The 23,701-nt window shown below is 38.8% G+C and overlaps 2 protein-coding genes across 6 annotated transcripts in view; one reads left to right on the plus strand and one right to left on the minus strand.

Annotated features, from left to right (window-relative positions):
* Window positions 1-23,701, minus strand: part of mcph1 (microcephalin 1) — a 36,683-nt gene that overhangs the window by 6,099 nt on the left and 6,883 nt on the right. For all 5 annotated transcript variants that reach the window (XM_074646426.1, XM_074646427.1, XM_074646423.1 and 2 more), the window contains exons 10-13: window positions 22,654-22,772; window positions 18,423-18,460; window positions 18,100-18,262; window positions 17,921-17,998 (exon numbers count right to left, since the gene is read on the minus strand). In XM_074646426.1, coding sequence (XP_074502527.1) covers window positions 17,921-17,998; window positions 18,100-18,262; window positions 18,423-18,460; window positions 22,654-22,772 — 398 coding nt within the window. The remainder of the gene's footprint in view (window positions 1-17,920; window positions 17,999-18,099; window positions 18,263-18,422; window positions 18,461-22,653; window positions 22,773-23,701) is intronic.
* angpt2a (angiopoietin 2a) lies at window positions 874-15,245 on the plus strand. Its single transcript, XM_074646428.1, has 9 exons — window positions 874-1,513; window positions 6,189-6,344; window positions 7,541-7,662; window positions 7,782-8,020; window positions 8,397-8,524; window positions 8,879-8,980; window positions 10,375-10,541; window positions 11,957-12,087; window positions 14,022-15,245. The coding sequence occupies exons 1-9, from the start codon at window positions 1,256-1,258 to the stop codon at window positions 14,192-14,194; spliced, it is 1,476 nt and encodes a 491-aa protein (XP_074502529.1). The 5' UTR covers window positions 874-1,255; the 3' UTR covers window positions 14,195-15,245.

Genomic DNA, 23,701 nt, shown 5'->3' on the forward strand with positions numbered 1-23,701 from the left:
GACAATGCTGCCTTTAATAGGTCTGGGAAACGTCCAATCTTTTCTTGAGAATCTAAATTAGTATTCAGTCTGATCATTTATAGTATTTACAGTTACGCACACACTTAAAATTAAATGTGAAATAGTTACTCTGAGTGGGATGACATTTTGTCGTGCTATTTCAAGCTAGTGTAGATATGAACGTTTGGGACAGGATATAGAAAACACCCACAACTTGGTAACATAACCAAAAGCTGACAAAAATCTACAATTTAACAAGTTAGCCTACACTTAAAAAAAAACTTTTCTTGTAAGAGAGAACAAAGAAAGTGATCTGAATGGGTATGAGCAAATAAGGCTTCATTATACTTATGACTCAGGCAGAGATTTGCCAAGTACATTTCATCTGAATCGTGCATAAATCTACCCTGAAGCAGAGGCAAATAAAAAAGGCATGACTATTTTGCGGTCAGAGGTCATCAAGTGGCAACTTAAGTTTGTACCAATAACAAATTATATGAGACTTTATGGACCCTGAGACCCAAAGGAAAATCTGGGAATTTTGGATTGTTTTATAACATTGTGAACTTGTAAAATAAACAAAAAAAAAGAAGAAAAGGAAATCAGTAGATTTCAGTGGATTTTCCTTTTAGCATCTGCTAAGAACAAAGTAGGAAAACACGTGGAAACAATAAGAGTCATGTCATTAAAAGAAGGCTTCTTCCTTTGAATCTCCCATTCAAAGATGCAAGCGTGTTTGTCGTAGGCCGGGAAACATTTTTCAATGAATGGGATGTACGCTGCTACTATCACAGCTGCATCCTGGGTAGCTGTTCAACTAGAGAAGAAAAAAACATGTGGGTATTACAGAGGATATAGTGAAACGTGTGTAGTTTAGCGCATCTGCTCCGTGCGTACTGAAAGGAATCTCCACTTCGTTGCTCTTCACAGTGACTGGTTACAGTGAGGGAGGGGGGGAGTGGTTTAAACTCACAGTTAGCTAATCAGAGAGGCCAGGGCAGCTCAAACAAGTGGTTGGGGGCTCGATGAAAAGCGAGCACATGCAGTCTGGCACCGGTAACCTAAAGGGAATGACACACTACCTCTAATTCCTGATGGCTTATTCTCCTCTTACAACTGAGAAGTGATTAAAAGGAATCTGCAGAAACCTGAAGAGGATTGTTTACACTTGGATGCTGCCGGGGAAAGACATCCAGGCACTGAGAGAAGATTAAGGCCAACCTAAAAACTTTATTTTAAGGTAAATAACTCTACTATGAAGATGCTGAATGTGCTAGTTTTAAGTTTCTGCCTTGGTCTGGGGACAGGATACAGTGCTTTAGGTAAGAGACAATATCAGATCCAAAACGGGCCGTGCAGCTACACCTTTCTGCTGCCTGAGCAGGAAAACTGCCAAACGCAGAGCAGCAACTATCCGGTTCAAGAGGATGGACCTGTGGACAACGAGGAGTCGGCTCAGAGGCTGGAACAACTGGAGATCATCATGGAGAACAACACACAGTGGCTGCTTAAGGTAAAGTTGTGTCAAGCCCATATGATATCACATCAATACATGAGACTGTGAGTGATAGTTTCAGAGGAAAAGAGGATATTTAGGTATCTGAGACAGACCATTATGATGTGTAAGAGAACAAAATGTGCTGAAGAGCTACACTTTCTCAAAACAGGTGTCACTGGAGACATCAATACTTCCTTTCCAATTATCTGGAAAGGAAAGAAGGTATCATTTTTAAGAAAATCAAACACCTAGTGAGGAGCATAAGGATAATTTTGATTTTTTTGGGATGATAATTAGATTGAGGATGTGAAACATCAGCAAATTTTAATATCCAGGATTGTTCTTACTCACAAAAATTCAAGGATAACCACTGCTTTTGTTTTCATGCCATGAGCAGATGATTCAGGCTCATACTAAACCACAAACTCGTTCTTAAGTGCCACACTAACATGAGTAAGGCTTTGCCAATACCACAAAATAAAATAGTGATAAAACTGCTCCATTAAACAAGAGACATGACAAAATCAATTTAAAACAAGAAAAGGCTTACATCAACGACAACAATTTTGTCTAAATGTGTGGTTATGTCATAGTTGTAACACATAAAAAAACAAACACACGGCATTACCAGCGTTTTTGTTTTTAAAAAAGCTATTTTTTCTTCTTTGGGAATCTATCCTCATTTAGAAGACGTGGAAACATAAAAAACATAAAAAATGTGCTGAGTTTCTGTGAGACACTTTCATTCAGTGCAAAAGGACATAATGGGTTTGATGGCTCACAAAGACTCAACACAGGTGTCCACACGAGGGACGCATACTTCCCTTTCAGCTTGCTGAGCCATTACTTGTGCGAGTGAAAGAAGTGAACGGCCTCTTGTCTAATTCCCTCTCTTCTCCCTCTTCAGAGTGTGATTACTGATCAGAACTATACAAGACGAGCCAGACGAGACAAGAACGCAGCACAGCTTGATCACACAATCCCTGTCTCGTAACATAAAACAGGCTCTGATCTGTTCCACAGGAGAGCTCAGAGGGCACAGAGGCTCAAGTGCTGCTTCAGAAATCAAAGCCCGCTCGCAACACCAGCGAACACTTCACAAAGTCCGACGGCACATAGGTTATTTCTTACAAACAAAGAAGCGTTGCTGATTAATGATGTGTCACCTAACATTTAGTTGTATCAACATACTTACTTAATCTTCTGTTGTGCGACTTCCCCAAATTGATTTGCACGAGAAGATAGATATAGGAGAAGAAATCTCAGCTACTGTGAGGTGTGATGGTTAAAGTTTTACAACACAAATGTTCTTTCCTAAAATTCACTTACTTTGCCATAAAGAACTGATTTGCAAGAACTATGGCACCCAAATATAATACATATTCTCACTATTAAATATTAAACCTAACTGTATTAACAAAGTGGAAGAATCAGACTTTGTAAACGTCTATCAGTAGACGTAGGTGCTACGGCCATTATTGGCTTAGCGACCCAGAAAAAATATGTCAAAAAAAAAGCTGGTAAGTGTGGTGGAGAGGTGAGGTGTTCCACAGATTCATCATCACAGATACAAAAAAAAAAAAGGCATTTCTCCTGCAGCTAGACAGTAAAATAAAAAAAAACACTGCAGTAACTGTAAGCCTTCTACCTTGAGTGCAACCTTAATTAATTTAAAATTATATATGGGAGTGTTCAAATAATGAAATTCTACTTTTGATAAAAGGCGCATTGTACCCACACCATGTTGTGAAAGGTTTCAGCTCCTCAGGACCCTAAATAGTAACAGGCAGGTAAAGGAAACAGAGGCATTGATGGATGGATGGATGATATATAACTTTACTTATTCAAGGAAGTGCCTCACTGAGGTTATAAACCTCTTTTACAGGAGTGGCTTGATGGATGGAAGAGGTTATTGTAAATAGAGTGTAAATAATTTGAGAAAACAACTAAGCGCCACTTAATTTAGAGCAACCAGACTGTCACTTAAAAGCTTAAATAACCTCACACTGCTGTCTAGTGGCAGTTCAACAAGCCCACGGTTCGGTTTGTATTGCGGTTTCGGTTACAATTTGTTTTGCACATTAGGGAGAAGAAAAATATATCCATTTCCAATGTGTTTGAACTCCAAACTATATAAATAGATACTGTAGATTAATTGATAGTAATCAATGGTATTTCTATATTATATGAAACCAAAACACAGATTTTATACATGAAATAAGGCGGGCTACTTAATGGTAAAGTAGGCTTTTGTTCAGATAATTGCCTCTTCTATGTCTCTAGCACCTCAGCAAATAATTAGCAGGCCTGTATTTAATAGTGGCGCAACGGCTCGGTTTTGCATCCCTACTGCGGCCACATAAACATATTCAGGATGTCTACAGAAAGTATTCTTCATACGATCCACAAGCATGCTTCTTCTGCGCTTTATGTTGAAAAAACTGTTCCAAATCAGTACACAGTAGAGACTTCCATCAGGCGTGATCTACGTGTTTAAAACAGTCGCTTGATTTCTCAAATTCCTATTCACGCCGCACCGGCTGATGACATCTGAGGAAAACAATTTGTTGCGGAACACAGTCATCCCTTACTGACGCCTTCGAGGCGCACGGAGTAAACAACTGATTTGATCATCTACTGTAAATGGGACATCCTGCCAACATTTCAAATGACAGCCTTCCACCTACCACACATCCCTTTGTGTCTCCAAGAACATAAACAAAGTGGACGTCATGAGAGGAAGACAAACAAAATTAGCGCTAATTGCAGATGTTACTTGTATTTTCCATAAGAAAAAAAATAATAATAGAATTGGCTATTTGGGGCTGCATTGCTGACTGATGAGTAAACAACAAAAGTGATTATGCAAACTTACTGTAGATATTCAACGGACGCCGGTTCCCAGTTGCACACGCACATGTCACACTGTCATGAAGGATGTAACTCCTCACTCAACACTTCCATCCTGTTTACGAGTCGTGTGACCTGATTGCCACTCAGGAACACAACGCAGGAAATAACTTAATGATTGGTCTTGGTCTAAATATGGCAATACTGTAAGGTAGATAAGGACACATCTCGTAAAGATGAAACATTGACCTTTTCCCACTCTGAGGGCATCGATGCTCATTGTATTATTCCTATGAGTAAGAGGTTTGATATGGTCAAGGTTACATCAGAAATGGAAATGTTTTTAACATCTTGAGTCAAGATGATCTAAAAATAAAATTAATAAACTCAAGCTTCTTATTTGCTAAGAAAACATTACAATCTCGTACTTTGCATATTTTGACCTTCAGGACGAAACAATGATTTTTTTATGTTTCAATTTAAAGAAGTTTCTAAAATATTTGACACTATATAATAAAAACAATTTAAAATACTTTGTCGTGTGACAGTTCTGTTCACCATCATCCCCCTATAGCTCTCCTTGACTGACGGAAAAAGATGCTTCATCATAAATCTCTAATAAAGCATCATCAATCTATCTCCGAAATAGGTTGTTAAATGCATATTCTCAATCAGTAATAGCATAAAAGTAGAGGAAAATTGATGGCAATACAGATTTTTCAAATCACCAAATCACCAAATCACCATCGTTGCCAGGATATTATGTGTGAGTCAGACAGAAGGGAAAATGGTAAACTACAGTATTCCAACAAGATCATAAGGTTGGTGTGTAATACAACAATGTTATATACAAAGTTTCTACCATACATATAACGATCAGAAACTTTGAACACATTTTTTCTTAACTTCATGGCTACACACCATAATCTGTATATAAGAAGTAGGCATGGTCACTGTGACGTCACCCATTGGTTTGAGGACTACAGTTATGAAGCCTTGAGTTTGGAATTTTTTTTTTTTTAGGCGACCAAAAAGGTTATAATTAACTTTCATGAACTAAAAACACACTGTGAAAGGGTTAAAGTTGGGAGTTTAAACTCCCAGTCCGGACAATGCCGTAGTAGCGATCTGTCAATCACAAGGTAGCCACGCCCTAAAGCATACCCTGCTTTATGGTCTATTTGACTCTAAATGGGACCATAATTTACTAAATGAATATCATGCTGTATTGAAGAAGACTTGAAACTAGCGATTGAGACCATAAACTCATGTTTACAATGTTTACTGAGGTAATAAATCAAGTGAGAAGTAGGCTCATTTTCTCGTTGACTTCTATACAATCAGACTTCTTTTTGCAACCAGAGGAGTCGCCCCCTGCTGGCTGTTAGAAAGAATGCAAGTTTAAGGCACTTCGTATTGGCTCTACTTTTTCAGACATGGAAGTTGCCGCCTGCTCCACACCCGATAATAACACAGTTTGTCTGTTATCATACAGTAAACTGTCAATACTTCACTCTCAATGGTGTTAACTGCACTCCAGTCAGTGTCAATGAACACTCAAAAGAAGTCCTTGAAACAACAGGGTGAATCTGAACAAGAAAAAGAAAACAAGTGACGACAAGGACAGAGGTTGCTCAAGAGCGAAAGCAAGAAACAGAGCTGCTCTGTGTCCAACATTACAGAAGCAGACTGTAATGAGCAGCACCCAGCTGTTAATCTGTGAACTACCCTATGAGTGCAATACAGGATTGCAGATGCACAACAAAACCACTGGTTAATGATACTATTCAATGACTCTTAAAAACTGTCTCAAGCTAATTGTCTTTCTTCTGTGCTGCAGCTGGAGAACTACATACAGGACAGCATGAAGCAGGACATGGTCCAAATCCAACAGACTGCTGTACACAACCACACGGCTACCATGATTGAAATCGGAACAAACCTGCTGAGTCAAACCGCAGAGCAAACAAGGAAACTGACCAATGTGGAGGCACAGGTGAGGCTGTACTGCTCGCTATGTTAAACATACAGAAGTACACAACACTAAAAAGTGCACACATGCTCTGCAAAAGAACAGAGAATGTCAAAACTGTTTACATATAAGCATAATAGGGTTCCTAACAGGATAACATGCTAATGAAAATGTGGTGCAAGTTGTTTTTTAATGACATGAATACATTAACATACTTGCTTTCCATTCAAAGATGTAAGCCTAAGCAGTGTGATACACTGCATTAAATAATGTAAAAAGAAAATAAGCAGAGGGAAAAACAGGCATAACTGCGTCAGTTTATTATTGTGGCTACACGTCAATGACCTTATGTGAGCCAACTGTACAGCATTTCCTGTTATTAGCACACTCGTATTCCCACAGAAAGGGTCTATCAGTTTGTCACAATCAGACATCCGTCTGTTCAAAGGCATCAACAGCTCCATTGGAGACACATAGCTCGGATCCATGTAAACAACCTGCTTTTTGCTGAGTTCAGTTCCTCCGAACTGGGAAATTAGAGGCAAGGTCCCCAACCCCGGAGTTTAGTTCAATACGTCGGCCTGTGGAAATAGGTGGATTTTGAACGTTTCCCTTGTTCAGGTACGTCTGCTGTATTGGAATTTGGTCGTTGTTTCCTGTCATGGTTTTTCCATTTCGCAAATGGCTGTTTGTTCACTCCAGAAGTGCAAACAGGGCTGGTATTAAACTTGATCCACTACTAGAAGACATAACTTATTATCCAAATCATTTTGAGAAAATGCATTTTAGGATTGTTATGTCATTTAGGATTTTCATACACGTTATTCATTGCTCCTTTGAATTATGTTCTCATATGTTACATGCTTTTTTTACTTTCTTTTTTCTGCTGCAAGTCATGTTGTTATTTGCATACTGTATTAAACATTGAAATGGGGAAATGTCAGATGCATCTGTATGATTTCAAAGTAAAATGTCAAAAGTAGAACACAACCTGTTTGCAGTTATGAGTTAAACTTGGGACCACGCTGTGTTTTGTGGAGAAACAATTATGGCATAATTGGAGGATCTAGAGCCCTTCTTGAAGCTAATGTGAAGTACAAAGCGTTAACGTCATAGTTTAAAGCATTTAGAAATCTTCTGATAGATGAATGGACGATTTCACAAGCTATCTCTTGGACACAGCCCGACTGAACTGCTTCACCTTGTTCTTCTGTTTTCAGGTAATTCGTCACACAACTCGACTTGAGCGTCAACTTCTTGAAAATTCCTTGTCAACCAACACGTTGGAAAAACAACTAATCATCCAAACAAATGACATCAGCAAGCTGAATGACAAAAACAGGTGAGGACATCACGTGTCATAAAGTCACAGATAACACTCATTTTCAGCATCACCGACGGTACAGCTTTGTGCTAATGTGGTAAGCAAAGCTGCTGAACTTGTTGCCTGCTTCTCCTCAGCTTTCTGGAGAAAAAGGTGGACGAGTTGGCGGAGCAGAGGCAGGTGGAGCTGAAGATGCTGCGAGATGAAAAAGACCAGCTTCAGACTCTGATACTGAGGCAGACGGCCATCATAGGCGAGTTGGAGCAGCAGCTGCTCAAAGTCTCCTCCAACAACACCGTACTGCAGCGTCAGCAGCAGGAGCTACTAGACACCGTGAACAACCTCATTCACACCATCTCTGCCGGGTCAGCGCGGGGTGAGTTTGCACTTCAAGTCAACATAATCTCATTGATTAAGTTTTATATTTGTAAAACATATCCACGCTTGGGTGATGCCAGTCTGCTGTAGTCACTGGAAATCAATCTAACACCTGCACAAACTAATCCAATCAAATGGCCCTGCAACAAATACAACCTATGTTTCATTTCTGTGTGTGTGGTTGTTCTGTCGTATTGGATTGCACAAAAGAAAGGCCACCTAACTTTAATTACCACATGCCTCACTGTAAAAACACTGAAGCAATGAATGTGACCTTTTTTCTTCTCAGAAGATGTGAACTTATCAAAGGAGGACGGTGAAATGCCAGGTACAATAGTGTGGTGTCAAATTAACAAGGCTGATTTCCTCTGCAGAGAGCAAAACTGTCATGATGCAGGACACTCCTACCACGTTCATGGACTGTGCTGCTGTCTTCAAGTCAGGAAACACCCAAAGTGGAGTCTACACTCTCACATTACCCAACACTACAATAGAGGTTAAGGTAAAGTAAGCCTGTTTAATTGATTCACACTGGGCATGCACTGACCCACCAACACTTGCACAACCTTGTGAATCACACCTCTGGAAGTGCTCAGTAAACAGTGTAGTTCAATTAAAACCTTCTCAGACTTTATTAATGATGTGGATGCTTGAGCTGAAACTGTGATCTCCTTAGAAACTTTTCAGCGAATAAGACTTCAATTCTGTATCGCTTCCCTGGCTGCAACCTAGCATTTGTTTTGACCAAACTCAAATAAGACGGCATTGTCAAATTATAAATGAGCATTGGATTCTTTACAGAGCATTAATCTTGAATTATTAATTGCAGCAACTCCTTTTTCCCTTGTGTTTGAAGGCTTTCTGTGACATGGAGACAGAAGGAGGTGGGTGGACAGTACTACAAAAACGCTTTGACGGGCATGTTGACTTTCACCGTACGTGGCAGGAGTACAAAAAGGTAAAAGCTATCAAGAAGAAATTCCTCCCTTAAAAAAATACAACCTAGGCTACGGTTTCCATTCTGAATGCACAATACAGTGAGCAGATTTGATTTTCGCCTGAAAGCGATTTAAAAGGCCTGGCGGTGATTCTGCTCTGTTAGAAGCAACTACAAACACAGAGATCCTAAGTGATCACCATTCATGAAAATAATGCCAGCTGGGCATCACCAACATTTGGAAATCACTATAATTTGCCACCTTTCAAGCACCAGTTCAATCACAGCACATCTAATACTTCTGATTCACAAAAATAGACCAGCATTGCCAATGCCGAGTAGGAGATAAATGGGCCGACACTGTGCCAAAAAGAATCTTTAGTCCCTACAGAGCAATCATGACAGAGGAAAGCATTCATGCCATTTCCTTTATCCCTACCACAATGCAAGCTCACTTTAAACTGGCATACTTCCTTATTAATATCTCATTGTGAATGTGAATATTTGTGGTTGCTGTGCGTAACTGCTGAAAGTATTTGAAGTAGGGCTGTCAACCGATTCAAATATTTAATCGTGATTAATCGCATGATTGTCCATAGTTAATCGTGATTAATCACACTTTTTTATCTGTTCAAAATGTACCTTAAAGGGAGATTTGTCAAGTATTTAATATTCCTATCAACATGGGAGTGGACAAATATGCTTTATTTATGCAAATAAATGTATATATTTATTATTGGAAATCAATTAACAACACAAAACAATGACAAATATTGTCCAGAAACCCTCACAGGTACTGCATTTAGTATAAAAAATATGCTCAAATAATAACATGGCAAACTGCAGCCCAACAGGCAACAACAGCTGTCAGTGTGTCAGTGTGCTTACTTGATATGACTTGCCCCAAACTGCATGTGATTATCATAAAGTGGGCATGTCTGTAAAGGGGGGACTCGTGGGTACCCATAGAACCCATTTTCATCGACATGTCATGAGATCATAGGTCAAGGGGCCCCTTTGAAAATGGCCATCCCAGTTTTTCCTCCTAGTGTGACATGGTTGGTACCATTGGATTCCTCAGGTTTTCTAGTTTCAAATGATGTCAGGATCTTCACTCTAGCTTTAAAACTGAGCCCGCTACAACCTAACAAACTGAGTTGCGTTTATAAGTTAAAGAAATTAGTGGTGTTAAAACGAATTTGCGTTATTATTGTGTTAACTTTCATAGCCCTGATTTTAAGTATTCTGATGAAATATTACAGTTCCAGTGAAAATAACTTTCAGTGTAATAGCCAATAAATGTACACGGTGGTCCTCTGTCTGTTTGCTGTTTTGCTAATGGAAAAAAGCAACCTACAAGCCCCTCCTGCAGGGTTTTAACAAGGTTTAATTACATTTCTTTTCTGTCTTTTCAGGGGTTTGGAGACCCTTCGGGTGAATTCTGGTTAGGAAATGAATTTGTCTCCAGACTGACAATTCAACAGTCCTACAAACTGAGGATCCAGCTGAGCGACTGGGAGGGAAACTCTGAATTCTCACAATATGACCAATTTTCTCTCAACAATGAAGCACAAAATTACAGGTACGTTGTACTGACAACATCAAAGAAACAAGTGTGTCACATGCTTGGTGGCAATTACTGAACATTTTGTTGAATTTTTGTTAAGCCAATATTTTATTATTTAGTTATTAAGGGCAAAGAAGCCCACCAGCAAATAACACTTCTCTCTTACAACAGTGCTTTTTGAAGTCTGTGATCTTGAACACAAACCGAAAACTGGTGCCAATTTTCAAGGAGCACAACTAAAGCACAGCCTCGAAACTCAAAGCCTTGCAATTATTATGAAGAGATTAACAACTAACTATGTTAGTGATATCATACAGCGGTGCATCCTTGAGCAAATAAAAAGCATCTCTGAAGCACCAACTTTAGAAGAACTCACATGTAGTGTAATGGCCATCTATTTCATTCATGAATATCTTCCCAAAGCTAAAAGCATAATGGCTGTAATTATCTTATCATACAACATTTTTTACTAGCCTGGATCTGAATAATCACCCACATCTGGGTTTTTTAAGCAATTCAAATAAATTGAATAATGAAGTGAAACGATTCAGTCTGATCATCACACTAATTCTCCACAGTTGGTTCATTGACAGTGAAGATGAGACCACGCTAATGGACACATGGGCAGTGCTTGTGGGGATTTTCCACTGAATTTGCTCTGGTTGTTAACTTCGAGCACTAATGTGCAAGATGGATTAATTCTACACTCTTGATTGATAATTTATTCTGACACCGTGTCCCTGCCTGGAACGCATCACGCATATATTTATCTCCTGAAACCTACTTTAAAAAAAAACAGCTCACAACTGCTGACCTCCTACTTTTATTTAAAAGCAAAACACATTATAGAAATTCCTCTGGATGGTGGTTCTTTGCTGTATACGACTATCTACTTCCTCATACTGACGTACTGGCGTCAGCCCAAAGAAAATGTAATAAAACAGGTCAGTGTTTGAAAAATAGGAAATACATTAAATGTCTTGGATTTCAAACATTCGGTCTGCACTTCTTGGCAATAACACAACCGTCAGAAGTATTTTACTTCCTTTGAATTTGACAAACAGACCTTGAAATGCTCCAATTCAACAGTTCTTTTCAGGTCTTAAGTCTACTTAACTATGACCAATCTCCAGTTAGTTGGCTCAGTAATTCCAAATAACTCCTACAAAGAAACTGCACAACGCAAATCCTTAATTTGGCAAAAAAATTAAAATAGCATGACAACATATGAAATCACCAAGCTGCTCGTGAAAATCACAAAGAGGACAAAACTGTGATGCAAATAGCACACACTTTAATCCTTATTATAGATCCAGCACTAGTGACGCCGCGACCTGAACTGTACAAGTGAGTTGGACGTTGCCTTTTGAGGAACAGCAATCACAGACTTCCTCCTCCTCTTCCTTCATTTTTCCTTTTCCATCCTACAGGATACACCTTAAAGGCTTCGGTGGAACAGCAGGCAAAATAAGCAGCATCGGGCAGCCAGGAAGTGATTTCAGTACAAAGGATGCAGACAACGACAAATGTGTTTGCAAATGTTCACAACTGACAACAGGAGGTGAGAAACACATTTTTGTAAATAACTTTTTGGATATGCGTGTGCTCGTCAGGCAAATACGATAATCACGTAGATTTGTGATGCCACTTGTTGTGGAACAAATTCCCACCCACCCAACTCTTGGCATTTACCCTAAAAATCTTCAAGGGCATTTTAAGGGCTCCCGGACTTTTGTAGCCAGGTCAAAGAGCACAATTAGCTCAGAGTTAATCACTGATCAACTCATTGGGGAATTCAGCCCCTACAATGGCTGACATTAATAGCCTGGGAACAGAGCTGTTCCCTCTCTCCTCTCGTAGCTTAAAGGTCCTCCTCCATTCCCTTGAAAGTGACTCCGCTGCCAGAAGTTTGTCTCCCTCTGTATCGGGGTCTGCCAAGTGAGCATGAAAGCATGAAAACTCTAACCCTCTCTCTTTTTTCCCATGAGGGGTCTCTCACTGGGGACTCCATATGCACATTATGCACAATCGTGACTGGGTGGCACTGACCCAGTAAAAAGTGTAAAGCAGGATCTGCCGTTACAAATATGAAGCTGCCCGTTTTTAATGAACTCAGATTTGAATGAATGTAGTAAATCTGTATAAAACCATATAAATTATGCAAAACCATATGACGAGCCCAGTTATTACTGCGGAACAAAACACAAAATCCAGAGTCTTCAACATATAAACCAAGTTACCAGCAAGTCTCTTCCCAGCACCCACTGATGAAAACTTAAAACTGTGACCTAAAACAAAAGGGGTGTGTCCACGATAAGTGTCAGTCTCTATGACAACATCTCCACATAAGAGCAGTAGCAATTTTACTGTCACATCCAGTTAGATGCTGCCAAACGTGAAACGCCTGCCTTGACACCATGACACGTACAGACGAGTGTGTACAGACACTTTTTAACAAGGAGCTTCTCTGCTCATATGGAGTAAATGGTACAGCTTGTTCACCTCAAACGTTCAGGTTTTACAGGAGTATAGGCAGTCTCCAGATGGCACCGTTTACAAAGCCTGCATATATATACAGTTTTAATTTAGTTAGAGTTCTAGTGTGTGACGATGGTTGTGTATAAATGGACTGAAAACCACCACAAGATGACATAAAGATGGTTTAATTTTGAAAGGAGCTTTACAGTTTGTAATATTCGCTTTTATTCAATAGCTTTGCCATGTGACCATGAAACATTTACACACATCGGGTCACACGTGTGGAACAGTGAAAGTTTTCAGTCCACCAAACTAGCACTTTCTTAAAGGACCAGTGTGTAACAATCAGGGGGATCTATTGGCAGAAATGGAATATAATATTAAGTATTAGCATTGAGTTGTGTTTTCGTTAGCTCAGAATGAGCCGTTTATGAACCGGCCGTCATGTTTGTACAGTAACTCAGAATGGACAAACCACTGTGTTAACTTTTCCTGCTTGGGCCGGAGTCGATAACGTTACTCGCTCTCGCTTCACTCAGTCGCCGGGAAACAAGACTCAGGAAACCTCTGTTGGTCTTGAGGAGCTGCAGCATTTATTTCTGCACAAACTGCAACTTGATATTCTCAAAGCTAAACTAACTCTGTCTTCTGCTCCACTGCACACATTCGCCACCGCTGTCTCTCTCTTGCTTCACCACTCATCTCCCGCATACGCACACACCGGCTCTGCTACTCTCAAAATGACCTACGCTACTCTTACAACAGCTCTAGATAGGGCCATTCATGTCTTAACGCCGGCCACCGTAGCAATCCTACATGCTTGGCACGCGGGAGAGGCTTCAGTCTACAACCTCACCGCTAGATGCCGACAGGTGTTACACACTGTCCCTTTAAAACAGGCAACTATACCATACTGTAGAAAAGAGAGCAAACACCACCCCTGTCCTACACAGAGTTGCATGCATTATCCTCTTTGACAACATTACATCTAAATTTAAGTTTGTTTTCATGTTCTAGGTTGGTGGTTTGATGCCTGTGGTCCGTCCAATTTGAACGGGATGTATTACCAGCAAGGCCAAAACTCAAATCGCTTCAATGGCATCAAATGGTACTACTGGAAAGGCTCGGGCTACTCACTGAAGTCCACTACAATGATGATCAGACCAGCAGACTTCTCGGGTTCCCTTTGAACTGTCTCTCTCAGATTAAACAGTGGGAAAAGGAAATTCTGCATGACTAACAGCAACAAACAACAAAACCAAAAATAAAAAGTATCAAGGGAACCAAAGCACTTTTTTTTATTTTTACATACCTTTGGAAAGACATATTTTGTGCATGTTTATGTGTTTAATAATTTGAATCAAATGGGTTGTTGCAAGAAATTGTGAAATATGGACTGTCAAAATGGCAAATATCTATACTGAAGTACTTATAACTGTGGAATACTGTATGTATAGATAACTATAGGTATAGTGATTACATTGAGATTAATCTAATTTCTTTAAAGATTTTAATTTAGTTCAAACATCCATTTAACTATGTTTTGAATAATAGCTGCCTATGTCATTGGGAAAAAGAGACTATGGTACAACAAAAGCAGGTAAACAACTGGCTCAAAGGGATTGCTATGTTTCTGCTGAATGCCTAAAATGTAAATGAAAATGTAAAAATGCCACAGAAAATGTTTCTCTTAAGATAACCGTGTTTTTCTCCTGAGAATGTATGTACATTTGTTGTTTAATTTATATGTAGATTTTAAGTTTGATATTTAACACTATTATATATGATGGAGATTTGTTACAGATCTTAGAGTCCTATCTAGTTAACGATTTCATTGCACAAACACTAAGAGGAAAATAATTCTGCAGTACCTTCCAACACACTTTAGGGAATGTATTTTTTTTTATTTATGTAATGTTTCTTTTAAAGCTTCAACAAGCTAAATTTATGAGAAAGTTGTACAAGTGAGGTAGCTGAATCTCTCACAAGTAAACACTGGCTTTAGATTTTCTCAAAGTGTTTGACTGTAATGCTCTACCAGCTGTTATATACCTGAAGTTGAATATTGAACACTAAGGAAAAGAGACGTTAGCCTAAACTCGAAAGTCATTTTCCACAATAGTCCTGCTCTATACTATAACAATGAATAGCCTGGTGAATGCACAATTGCCAGATCACTACAACTTTTTCAACAATGTTTTATAATTTCAAGTACAAAATAAAAATTCTAAATGCTCAAAAGTTTCATTTTTTTATTGTTGCTTTTATAAAGGACCAATATGTAATATACAGTTTTTACTGTAGTAAATCATTAAATGACCATGATATGTCATCAGAGATTAAGGAAACATGCTTGGTGCTCTGGCTTCTCTGACAACAATGCTACGGCCAGTATGTTCTCCTTTGACATTTACATTCCGGTCCTGAAAGTCTGTTTTTGTTTTGGCCGGTGTGATCCCATCCACTGCCCATTTCAACACCTCGTTGACACATATGAAACAAATTGGCACGCGAACACAGCCTTCTGCAGCCATGGAAGCAAGCAATCAAACTGGACCAACAGAGATAACGTTAACGTTAGATTCTACTGACCTGAGAGGCTAACATATGTCTAGAAGGTAACCCTCAAATTGCGAAAAACGTGCGCTAACTGCTATCAGTCACACCGGAGGAGCGGACAGGCCACGGCTCCAATGTTTTGAATTTGGACTACAGTACCCATTTTAAAACCCAAGCTGTTCAGTCCTACATATTGGTCCTTTAAGGTGACTAACCAGTTTAACTACTCATTCAGATTTAATCCCCAAATCTTCAGAAGAGCGATATGGGCATAGCTAATAGTGGGCAACATGGAAAGAATCATTTATAAGTTTATGTAATTTTAATGTGCGATATTGATATATGTTGTGACACAGTCAATTTGGGCTTGTTTAAGAAGAAAATAGCCACATGGGAATTTCTTGTTTTAGGCAAATTCAACAAATTAAGTACCTGACAAATCAAGGAACATTACTTCATCAGATTAATATCAGTCCAATATAGACATAAAGGAGTCCTGAACATTGATTTGTAACATTTCCCGTAATGGTCTAATGCAGGGGTATAAAGGCGTAGTTACAGTAGAACCATCATGGTCACAAAAGTTAAAATGGCAAGACTGCTTCACACATTAGCCACATGTGACAAGTCAGTCTTTTAATCCTACTGCCAATTCACTGAGGTCATGCATCATTATTTTTAATTGAGGTATATCATTTTATTACATTTATTTATCCACGATAGTCTCATTGAGATGTGAATAAAATTTCACTGTGAAAACTGTCTGTTTAGACAGTAGTTTCTATCACTGATAAAACTGAAGGCAACATCACGCTCCACAGGGCACAGGAACTGGATAAAAGAGGCAAGCATGTGTTTTGCCAAACGCTGGATGCGTCCGTAAGTGTAACGGAATGACAAACGGCCGTGGGGACTTAAAAAATATTTTGTCTGTCGCAACAAAAGCCATCATGCAATTTCAAGAGGAAATGTGTTGACATTTGTCTGCATCAAGACCCCACGTCTTCCCTCGCAGTGGCAGGGGCGGACAGTGATTCATGAATGACGAGTTCAGGAAGAGGCAACATTCACAGTTCACACAGGATGCTTCAGGAAAAACAAGCCAACTGAAAATGGATGACTGGCAATAAAAATTAGCAGGTTTCCGTCCAACTTCCTTGGCTTTGGTTTTACGAGCCTTTATTAGTTTTGAGTGTCAAAAAGGGGCGTTGCAAAGATGATTTATATTGTATATAGAAAATGATTTATATAGAGAAAAATAATTATAAAATTGAAAAAATAAAACATGAATGTAGCATTTCTGTTAAAGTATATTTGTGCAGCTCTAACGGAAGCTTTACTAAATAGCCGGATCACATTATTAAAATGAATATATACAGTATATACAGTATATAGGCAAAGGCAATATTCGTCAAAACGCCAGAGGGCATACAAACAAATTATTCTGTGAAGAAGCAAGAAGTCAACCAGTGTTACCAGCAAAACGTCATAAATGAAACTCCTCAATTCCGAGGAGGCAGTGAAATTAACTGTAAACTCATCTCATATTCATTAACATACTTTAACACCTTTCTACAATCCGTGTATGGAAAAGAGTCAAGTATTAAATGTGTCATAATGATATGAAGGTTGAAAGGTTTAATATCCTGTAAACAATTTGATTTGCCTCGCAAAATAGAGATCTCCTGCTTTTAAAGCATTTCAAAATAAATTGGCCGTCTTTCAAATTCATTATTTTACATCTTAATTTAAGTTAGTTGCTTTTATCTTATTATGGTAGTCATGTCTGAAAAGCTCCTGCTGGCAAGGCTGTGGAGAGATAGGAACACTTATGTACCTGTTGTGGCATTGCCCACCAGTGTGGAGATTTTGGAGTAGGGTCATTTTAAGATTATCTTCTATTCTGGATGTGAAAATACCCCAATGTCTTTTAGTCTGCCTCCTTGGCACAAGGGTAGAAAATGTACAGTCAAAGTTCACGCACCGCATCATAGCATTGGCTTTTTTGTCAGTTAAACATATTATTATGATGAATTGGAAAATTCTCATCTGTTGTGTCCTGTTTGATTTTGTATTGTACATGGTGTTGTACACTATTGTTTATGCTTTAGTGTTGTCTAACAGTACATATATGTAGTGTGTCAGCATTTTGTCCCTTGTCAGCTATTTGAATGAAAAAACTATAGATAGATAAAAAAATATAAATAATAAATAAAATAAAAAAAATAAAATTTCAGAGGTGCACGACTAAGCACTGTTACAGCCTGATCGCGCACCCTCGCGCTGGGAAAACTACAGCGAGCCTAAACCCCGCTTAATGCTGGTAGTGCTTGTGTGGTGAACACTTTGGTACTCACCTGTGCTGCACGAAATTGGTCTGAAAGTTCATATGGTTCCTCTGGAATCCACTGCCTTTGCTCCAAACACCACAGGATCTGCTCAAGATAAACAAAAATACAAGATAGTTTAACACTTCGTCATCATTTTAAATAATATCATGTAATGGCTTTGTTCGGAACATATACGAACTACATACCCATTCAAAAGACAGGATCCAGCAGCCACGAGCTATGCCCAACAGAATATTTAGAGTCCGCCGGTGACTCCCAGACACTACGTGAGTTGTGCTCTCACAAACCCGGTCAACGATTGAAAAACCACCCAGTGTCGTCACCACCTGAACCAATGTGTGCTGCTTCCTACAAAAGGTGAGTAGAGTTGAAAGCATCAAACACAAATGATTATGAGAGACATATTTTTTACCACTTTACTGCTTTCCCACTAGTGCATTAAAAGTGTTGTGAGCAATCTGTAGCTGGTGACATTTATCTTAAGACAGTTTTACATGTTAGCACTTACTCAGTGGGCAAGCTCGTCATGACCAACGTTCTCATAGCCTGAAACAAAGATGAATACACAAAATATATTATGACAGGGATAAAACATTTTCTTAACCAATTTGTTCTTTACTTAAAGGTCCAGTGTGTAGGATGAGGTTGCAGATTGCAACTTCCAACTGAAGCTTCTCCCGTGTGCCAAGTGTGTTGGAGATCTACAGTGGCTGACGTGAAAACTCGAATGGCTCTAGAGCCAGTTGTTGTAAGAGTAGCGTAGGTTATTTGGAGCAGAGCCAGTGCGTAGAGTGTGGGCGGCGATGGTAGTGAGTAACATTATCGACTCCGGCCCAAAACAGTGCTGTCCATTCTGGTCTACTGTAGAAACATGGCAGTGCAACCTGGCGGCCTCCATGAAGACCACCCGCTCCCTATGTAGATATAAACAGCTCCTTCTAAGCTGACGAAAACATGATTATTTTCAGGTAATTATTCACTAATGAAAACAACTACAACAACTTTGCATTTCTGCCAATAGATCCCCCTAAATGTTAGACACTGTTGCTTTAAATGGTCATGGAGACTTGTATAAACTAATACTGTGTACACTTTGTGTAATAGTAATTACACAAAGTGTAGAAGTGAAATCAAATCAAACAATTATACAATTTGTTCTTGATGATAAATTAGTGAAGGTCTGTGTTCAATGCTTTCACACCTATTTTACTTTTGGGAAGTATTTCTCATAGTGCATTCAAGGACACATTGTATTGTGTCACAATATCCACATATTTGGCACACAATTAAATATAAGTGGAGCAGCTACAGAGCACAGATTTGGCTTGATTTGTTTCTTGGCGTATGTTTGTAGGAGCAAAAATAACAGAAAATAGGAGAGAAATCTGTGTCTCTATGTAGAACAAACCAACACTATAATGTAGCCAATAATGCAGTATATATATATATAAATAAAAAATGTCTCAAAAGACACTGGGAAATATAATACATATATGTTTCTTTTGGGTGTAAGTACTGTGAGCTGATACAGCCCTGAACAGGTAAAATGATCATTATTTAACAGCCAGACAGGCCGTGCACTTTCAATAACCCTGCCGGATATATAGCTGCGTAGAGACCGAAGAGGAAATCAAACACCAAGGCCATGAGTGGAGAAAAACATACTCAGAGCCACTGAAGCGGAACTGTAAATTTGTAACCTGACGACTGCGCTCCATCCAGCCTCGTACTTTGGCCCCATTGCAGTGAGCTATCATCGACACAAACACCTGAGCAGCAGTTACAAACAGGACCACCGGGCCCTTTCCTGTCACTCTCTGATATCTGGTCCCCCAGCTGGAAGTCAGGGGTTAAGGCCTGCTGCACACAGTGGTGCCAAAACGGTGCGACGGTCCCTCCCACACCGGTCACACATCACATTATCCCCGATAAGCAAGTTGTGAAGTCATTGAGTTGGTAACCATTACCCCATGACTGCTACTCCTCAGACAGAAGTTTTCTTCAAGTTAAAATGTTTTGATTCAACTTTATTAAAGATCTCTTCTAAACACTTCAGCACTTCCAAAAGGTGACGAGAAAACTCGTTTTGAGGTCTTTCAAAGTCAGTCAAACAACTCAAAACATGGGCAGCTATTCTAAAGGTCTTTGGCTTATCTTATGCAGTGGACATGTTCTGGCAGCAGCACAATAAAACAGGCACTGACGAATGAGTTGCACATAATGAGCCTCTGACAAAGAGCTGGTGTGAACTGCAGCACGGCCTCTGAGCACAAGCTCTCCCAGCACAAATGAAGGAAATTCTTCACTGTATGAGTGGGCCTCCTTGATGGCTGCTACTCGGCGCAAAATGAAAACCAGGCTATTCAGAAAATCTAAGAGAGAGATGAGGTCTCTGCAAAGACTGAGGTCAACTGAAGCTGTGAGAGCCAATTACAAATAGCAGATAACCACTTGTCACAACTGAAGAGCACTGAACGTAAACATTGACTGAATACCATGGGCACATACAGTAGCTCATATCAGTTAACATGTTTTGTGAACACACTCAAAGCCACTTCTTCTGGCTCTCAGCTATTATTGAAATAATCTTACGCTTGAAAGGATTTATGAAAAACACTTTGAGTTTACCTTCAAACCAAAGTTCATCAGAAGTTTAGGGACTCCAATAGTTTGCTTAAGTTGATACATTTATAGAAATCATAATGAGGGTGAGATAATTAATCAGGGCCGGCTTAAGGTATAGGCCATATAGGTGGTCGCCTAGGGCGCCACCTACTGCTGGTCGCCCTCAAAAAAGAAAAAAAAAATGCGGGTGGGCGCCTTTCCTCATTTTCTGCATTGAGGTAACAAAAGAGCAAATAAAGAAGTACAGAAAGAAATACACTTATACAGCTGCACCTCTCTTTCTCACACTTTTTCATCTGCCCGGCTGCACGTATTTGTTAATAAAAGTGTAATTTGTAGTGAAACTGACTAAACACTTTTAAGCCAACAATATCAGGGACCAATTGTTTATTTATATCATAATAAATACAGTTATTTATGAATTTCGCCTAGGGCACCAAAAGGGCTAGAGCCGGCCCTGGGATTAACAGTAGAGAGTAGGGGTGTAAATCACAAGTTTCATCATGATACAATATTATATTCACTCTTTGGATAACAATATGATATTATATTGATTCTTTGGATAACAGTACAATATTTACTGATATCACAAAGTGTACAATTTCGATTAGATTCAATTCAGGAGCCTGTGATCGATATGAGACGATGCCATATGCCTATTTAACACAATCAGTTACATTTATATGGAGCTGCAACTAATGATTATTTTCATTATCAATTAATCTGTCGATTATTTTCTTGATTAATTGATTAGTTGTTTAGTCTATAAAATGTCAGAAAATGGTGAAAAATGTTTATCAGGGTTCCCCAAAGCCCACAATGATGTCCTCAAATGTCTTGCTGTGTCCACAACCCAAAGATATTCAGTTTACTGTCACAGAGGAGTAAAGAAACCAGAAAATATTCACATTTAAGAAGCTGGAATCAGAGAAGTTTGACTTTTTTTCTTAAATAATTACTCAAACCGATAAATCGATTATCAAAAAAGTTGGCGATTAATTTAATAATTGACAACTAATCGTTTAATTGTTGCAGCTCTACATTTATATAAACTCACAAAAAGCAACTCAAATATGAGTTGTTAATTTTATTACTAGGCTCTGTAGGAAGGAGGGGTGCATGGACGGAAATGGTGACACAGATGTGCTTCAAAATAAAAGCGTCTCTGAAAGATGCTAAAAACGAACAAAATGAGCCTAAATTATTCTGTTAATATTTGAATTCATTGCATGTAATCTGATGATATTTTAAGTTTTTCAAAGTTACTTTTTCTTTTGTCTAACAGTCTCAACGGCAAAAGTACGTTTGCTCTGTATTCACCCAAAGTCAAACAAATTCATCATTGCTTTCCATCTGCACATACAAAGATTGGTGAGCCATGCAGGTGTGACCTCCAAGATCTTGATGAATGTGTTTACCAATACTGCCTCACATTTGAACATTAATCTACTACCAACATCTTTACAGAACTAAGAGAACAACTACAACCACCTCTGTAATCAGGCTACAATAAAGTCAACCCATAACAGATCTCTGGGGGAGATGACGTCATGTTTGGCTTTTTTCAGCGACAGCTTGTTGAGGTTACCAGCGTAACGAAAACAGAGCCCAGGTGCATTTCACAGGCAAGGAAGTTGTACGCTACCATCACAGAGGCAAAACACAGGAAACCCTCAGGACCAGACAGAACCTCTTGACTAGATGCGTCAAACGCCTGCAACTATGGAAGTGTGTGACCTTATGGAGGAAACACTCAAAAAGGAATGATACACACACACACTACTGATGTTTCGTTTACTTCCTCAACTTCCGATATTACCGAAAACCATGAATGTCAGCAATTGTGTCATATTCTGCAGCTGCAATATTTGGATGATAAATAAAGGACAAACTCAAGTAAATAAAGAGAGTGTGAAGAACAGAGAGAAAATGCATCAAAGTCAACTGCAATTTAGCTGGTACCAAAGCACAACGGTGGACAGAGGAAGTATATAAATTAGCAAATGGGAGAATGTAATTTTTAGTTTTTAGGAAAACTTAAAAAAAAAAAGTCTTAAAATTTCAATCTTCACAATTTACACTCAATATTAAAAACAATCAAGGCGTCTTCTTACCTTTGTTTTGTTAACCGTGTTCTGAAGACTCAAGCTGACTTGCTTATTGTGATTTTCTTCTTCGTCTTCAGAGGGGATCTCTGTTAAACCAGCTGCAACTGTACGTGCATTTCCTCTACCTACAGTTGAAAACAAGACAAACAATTGAAAACAGTGTGGGGGGATGTCACTCAAGCTATCACACAGCGGGCAATGTTTTTATAGCGTGTGTGTGTGTGTGTGTGAATTCATGCGAGTGCATCTCTTATCTCTCCATTTACACCGGGGTGAAAACAGTCCAATTAAATTGTAAATTGCAACATTTTTAATTGGATTACTACAACCTCACTACTACCAGATAAGTAACTGTTCAAATTATAAATCAAATACACTCAAATCAATCATTATTTTAAAGAATAAAGATGTACTCAAATATTCACGTGTCATATATTGTTCAAGATAAACACATTTTCAATAAATGTTATGTCCTTTGCTCAATTAGACAGGTTGTTTAATACACAATATAACATTAAATCTAAGTTATTCATGTTTTCTGATACTATAAGCTTCTTTTACATCAGTCATATTTTTAAAAAGAAGTCTTAAATTTCAATTATGATCCGTTGAGAAACATAGTCAATGCTTATTTTCCATCTCTAACTCTGTCCAGTTCAAAGCTACTTCTGTTCAGGATGTTGGGGGACTCAGGCCTCAGCATACGTTGGGTGAGATGTGAGGTACACACCCTGGACAGCCCGTCAGTCTATCACATACTGACAAACAAATGCACATCTTGTATGTCTTCTGATTTTTCGGGAAAACACAGAGACATAGGAGAAACTCACTCTTTCTTACATCAAATTTGTGATCTAAATTACAAATTCGGTCTTCAAAAGACAAACAAACACAGAATATTGTGAGAATATTCATATAAAAAGGCCTCATTTATTTACATTGAAGTTATTTCTTTATTCTTCTCTTGAAAACGTGACATAAATAAACATTCACCTAGCTGGATTGAATCAGCATTCCTTGAAAGAATAATTATGTTGCAAACCTTTTGAAACCA

Source organism: Sebastes fasciatus, chromosome 9, assembly GCF_043250625.1.
Source record: "Sebastes fasciatus isolate fSebFas1 chromosome 9, fSebFas1.pri, whole genome shotgun sequence".
Classification (NCBI taxonomy): domain Eukaryota; kingdom Metazoa; phylum Chordata; class Actinopteri; order Perciformes; family Sebastidae; genus Sebastes; species Sebastes fasciatus.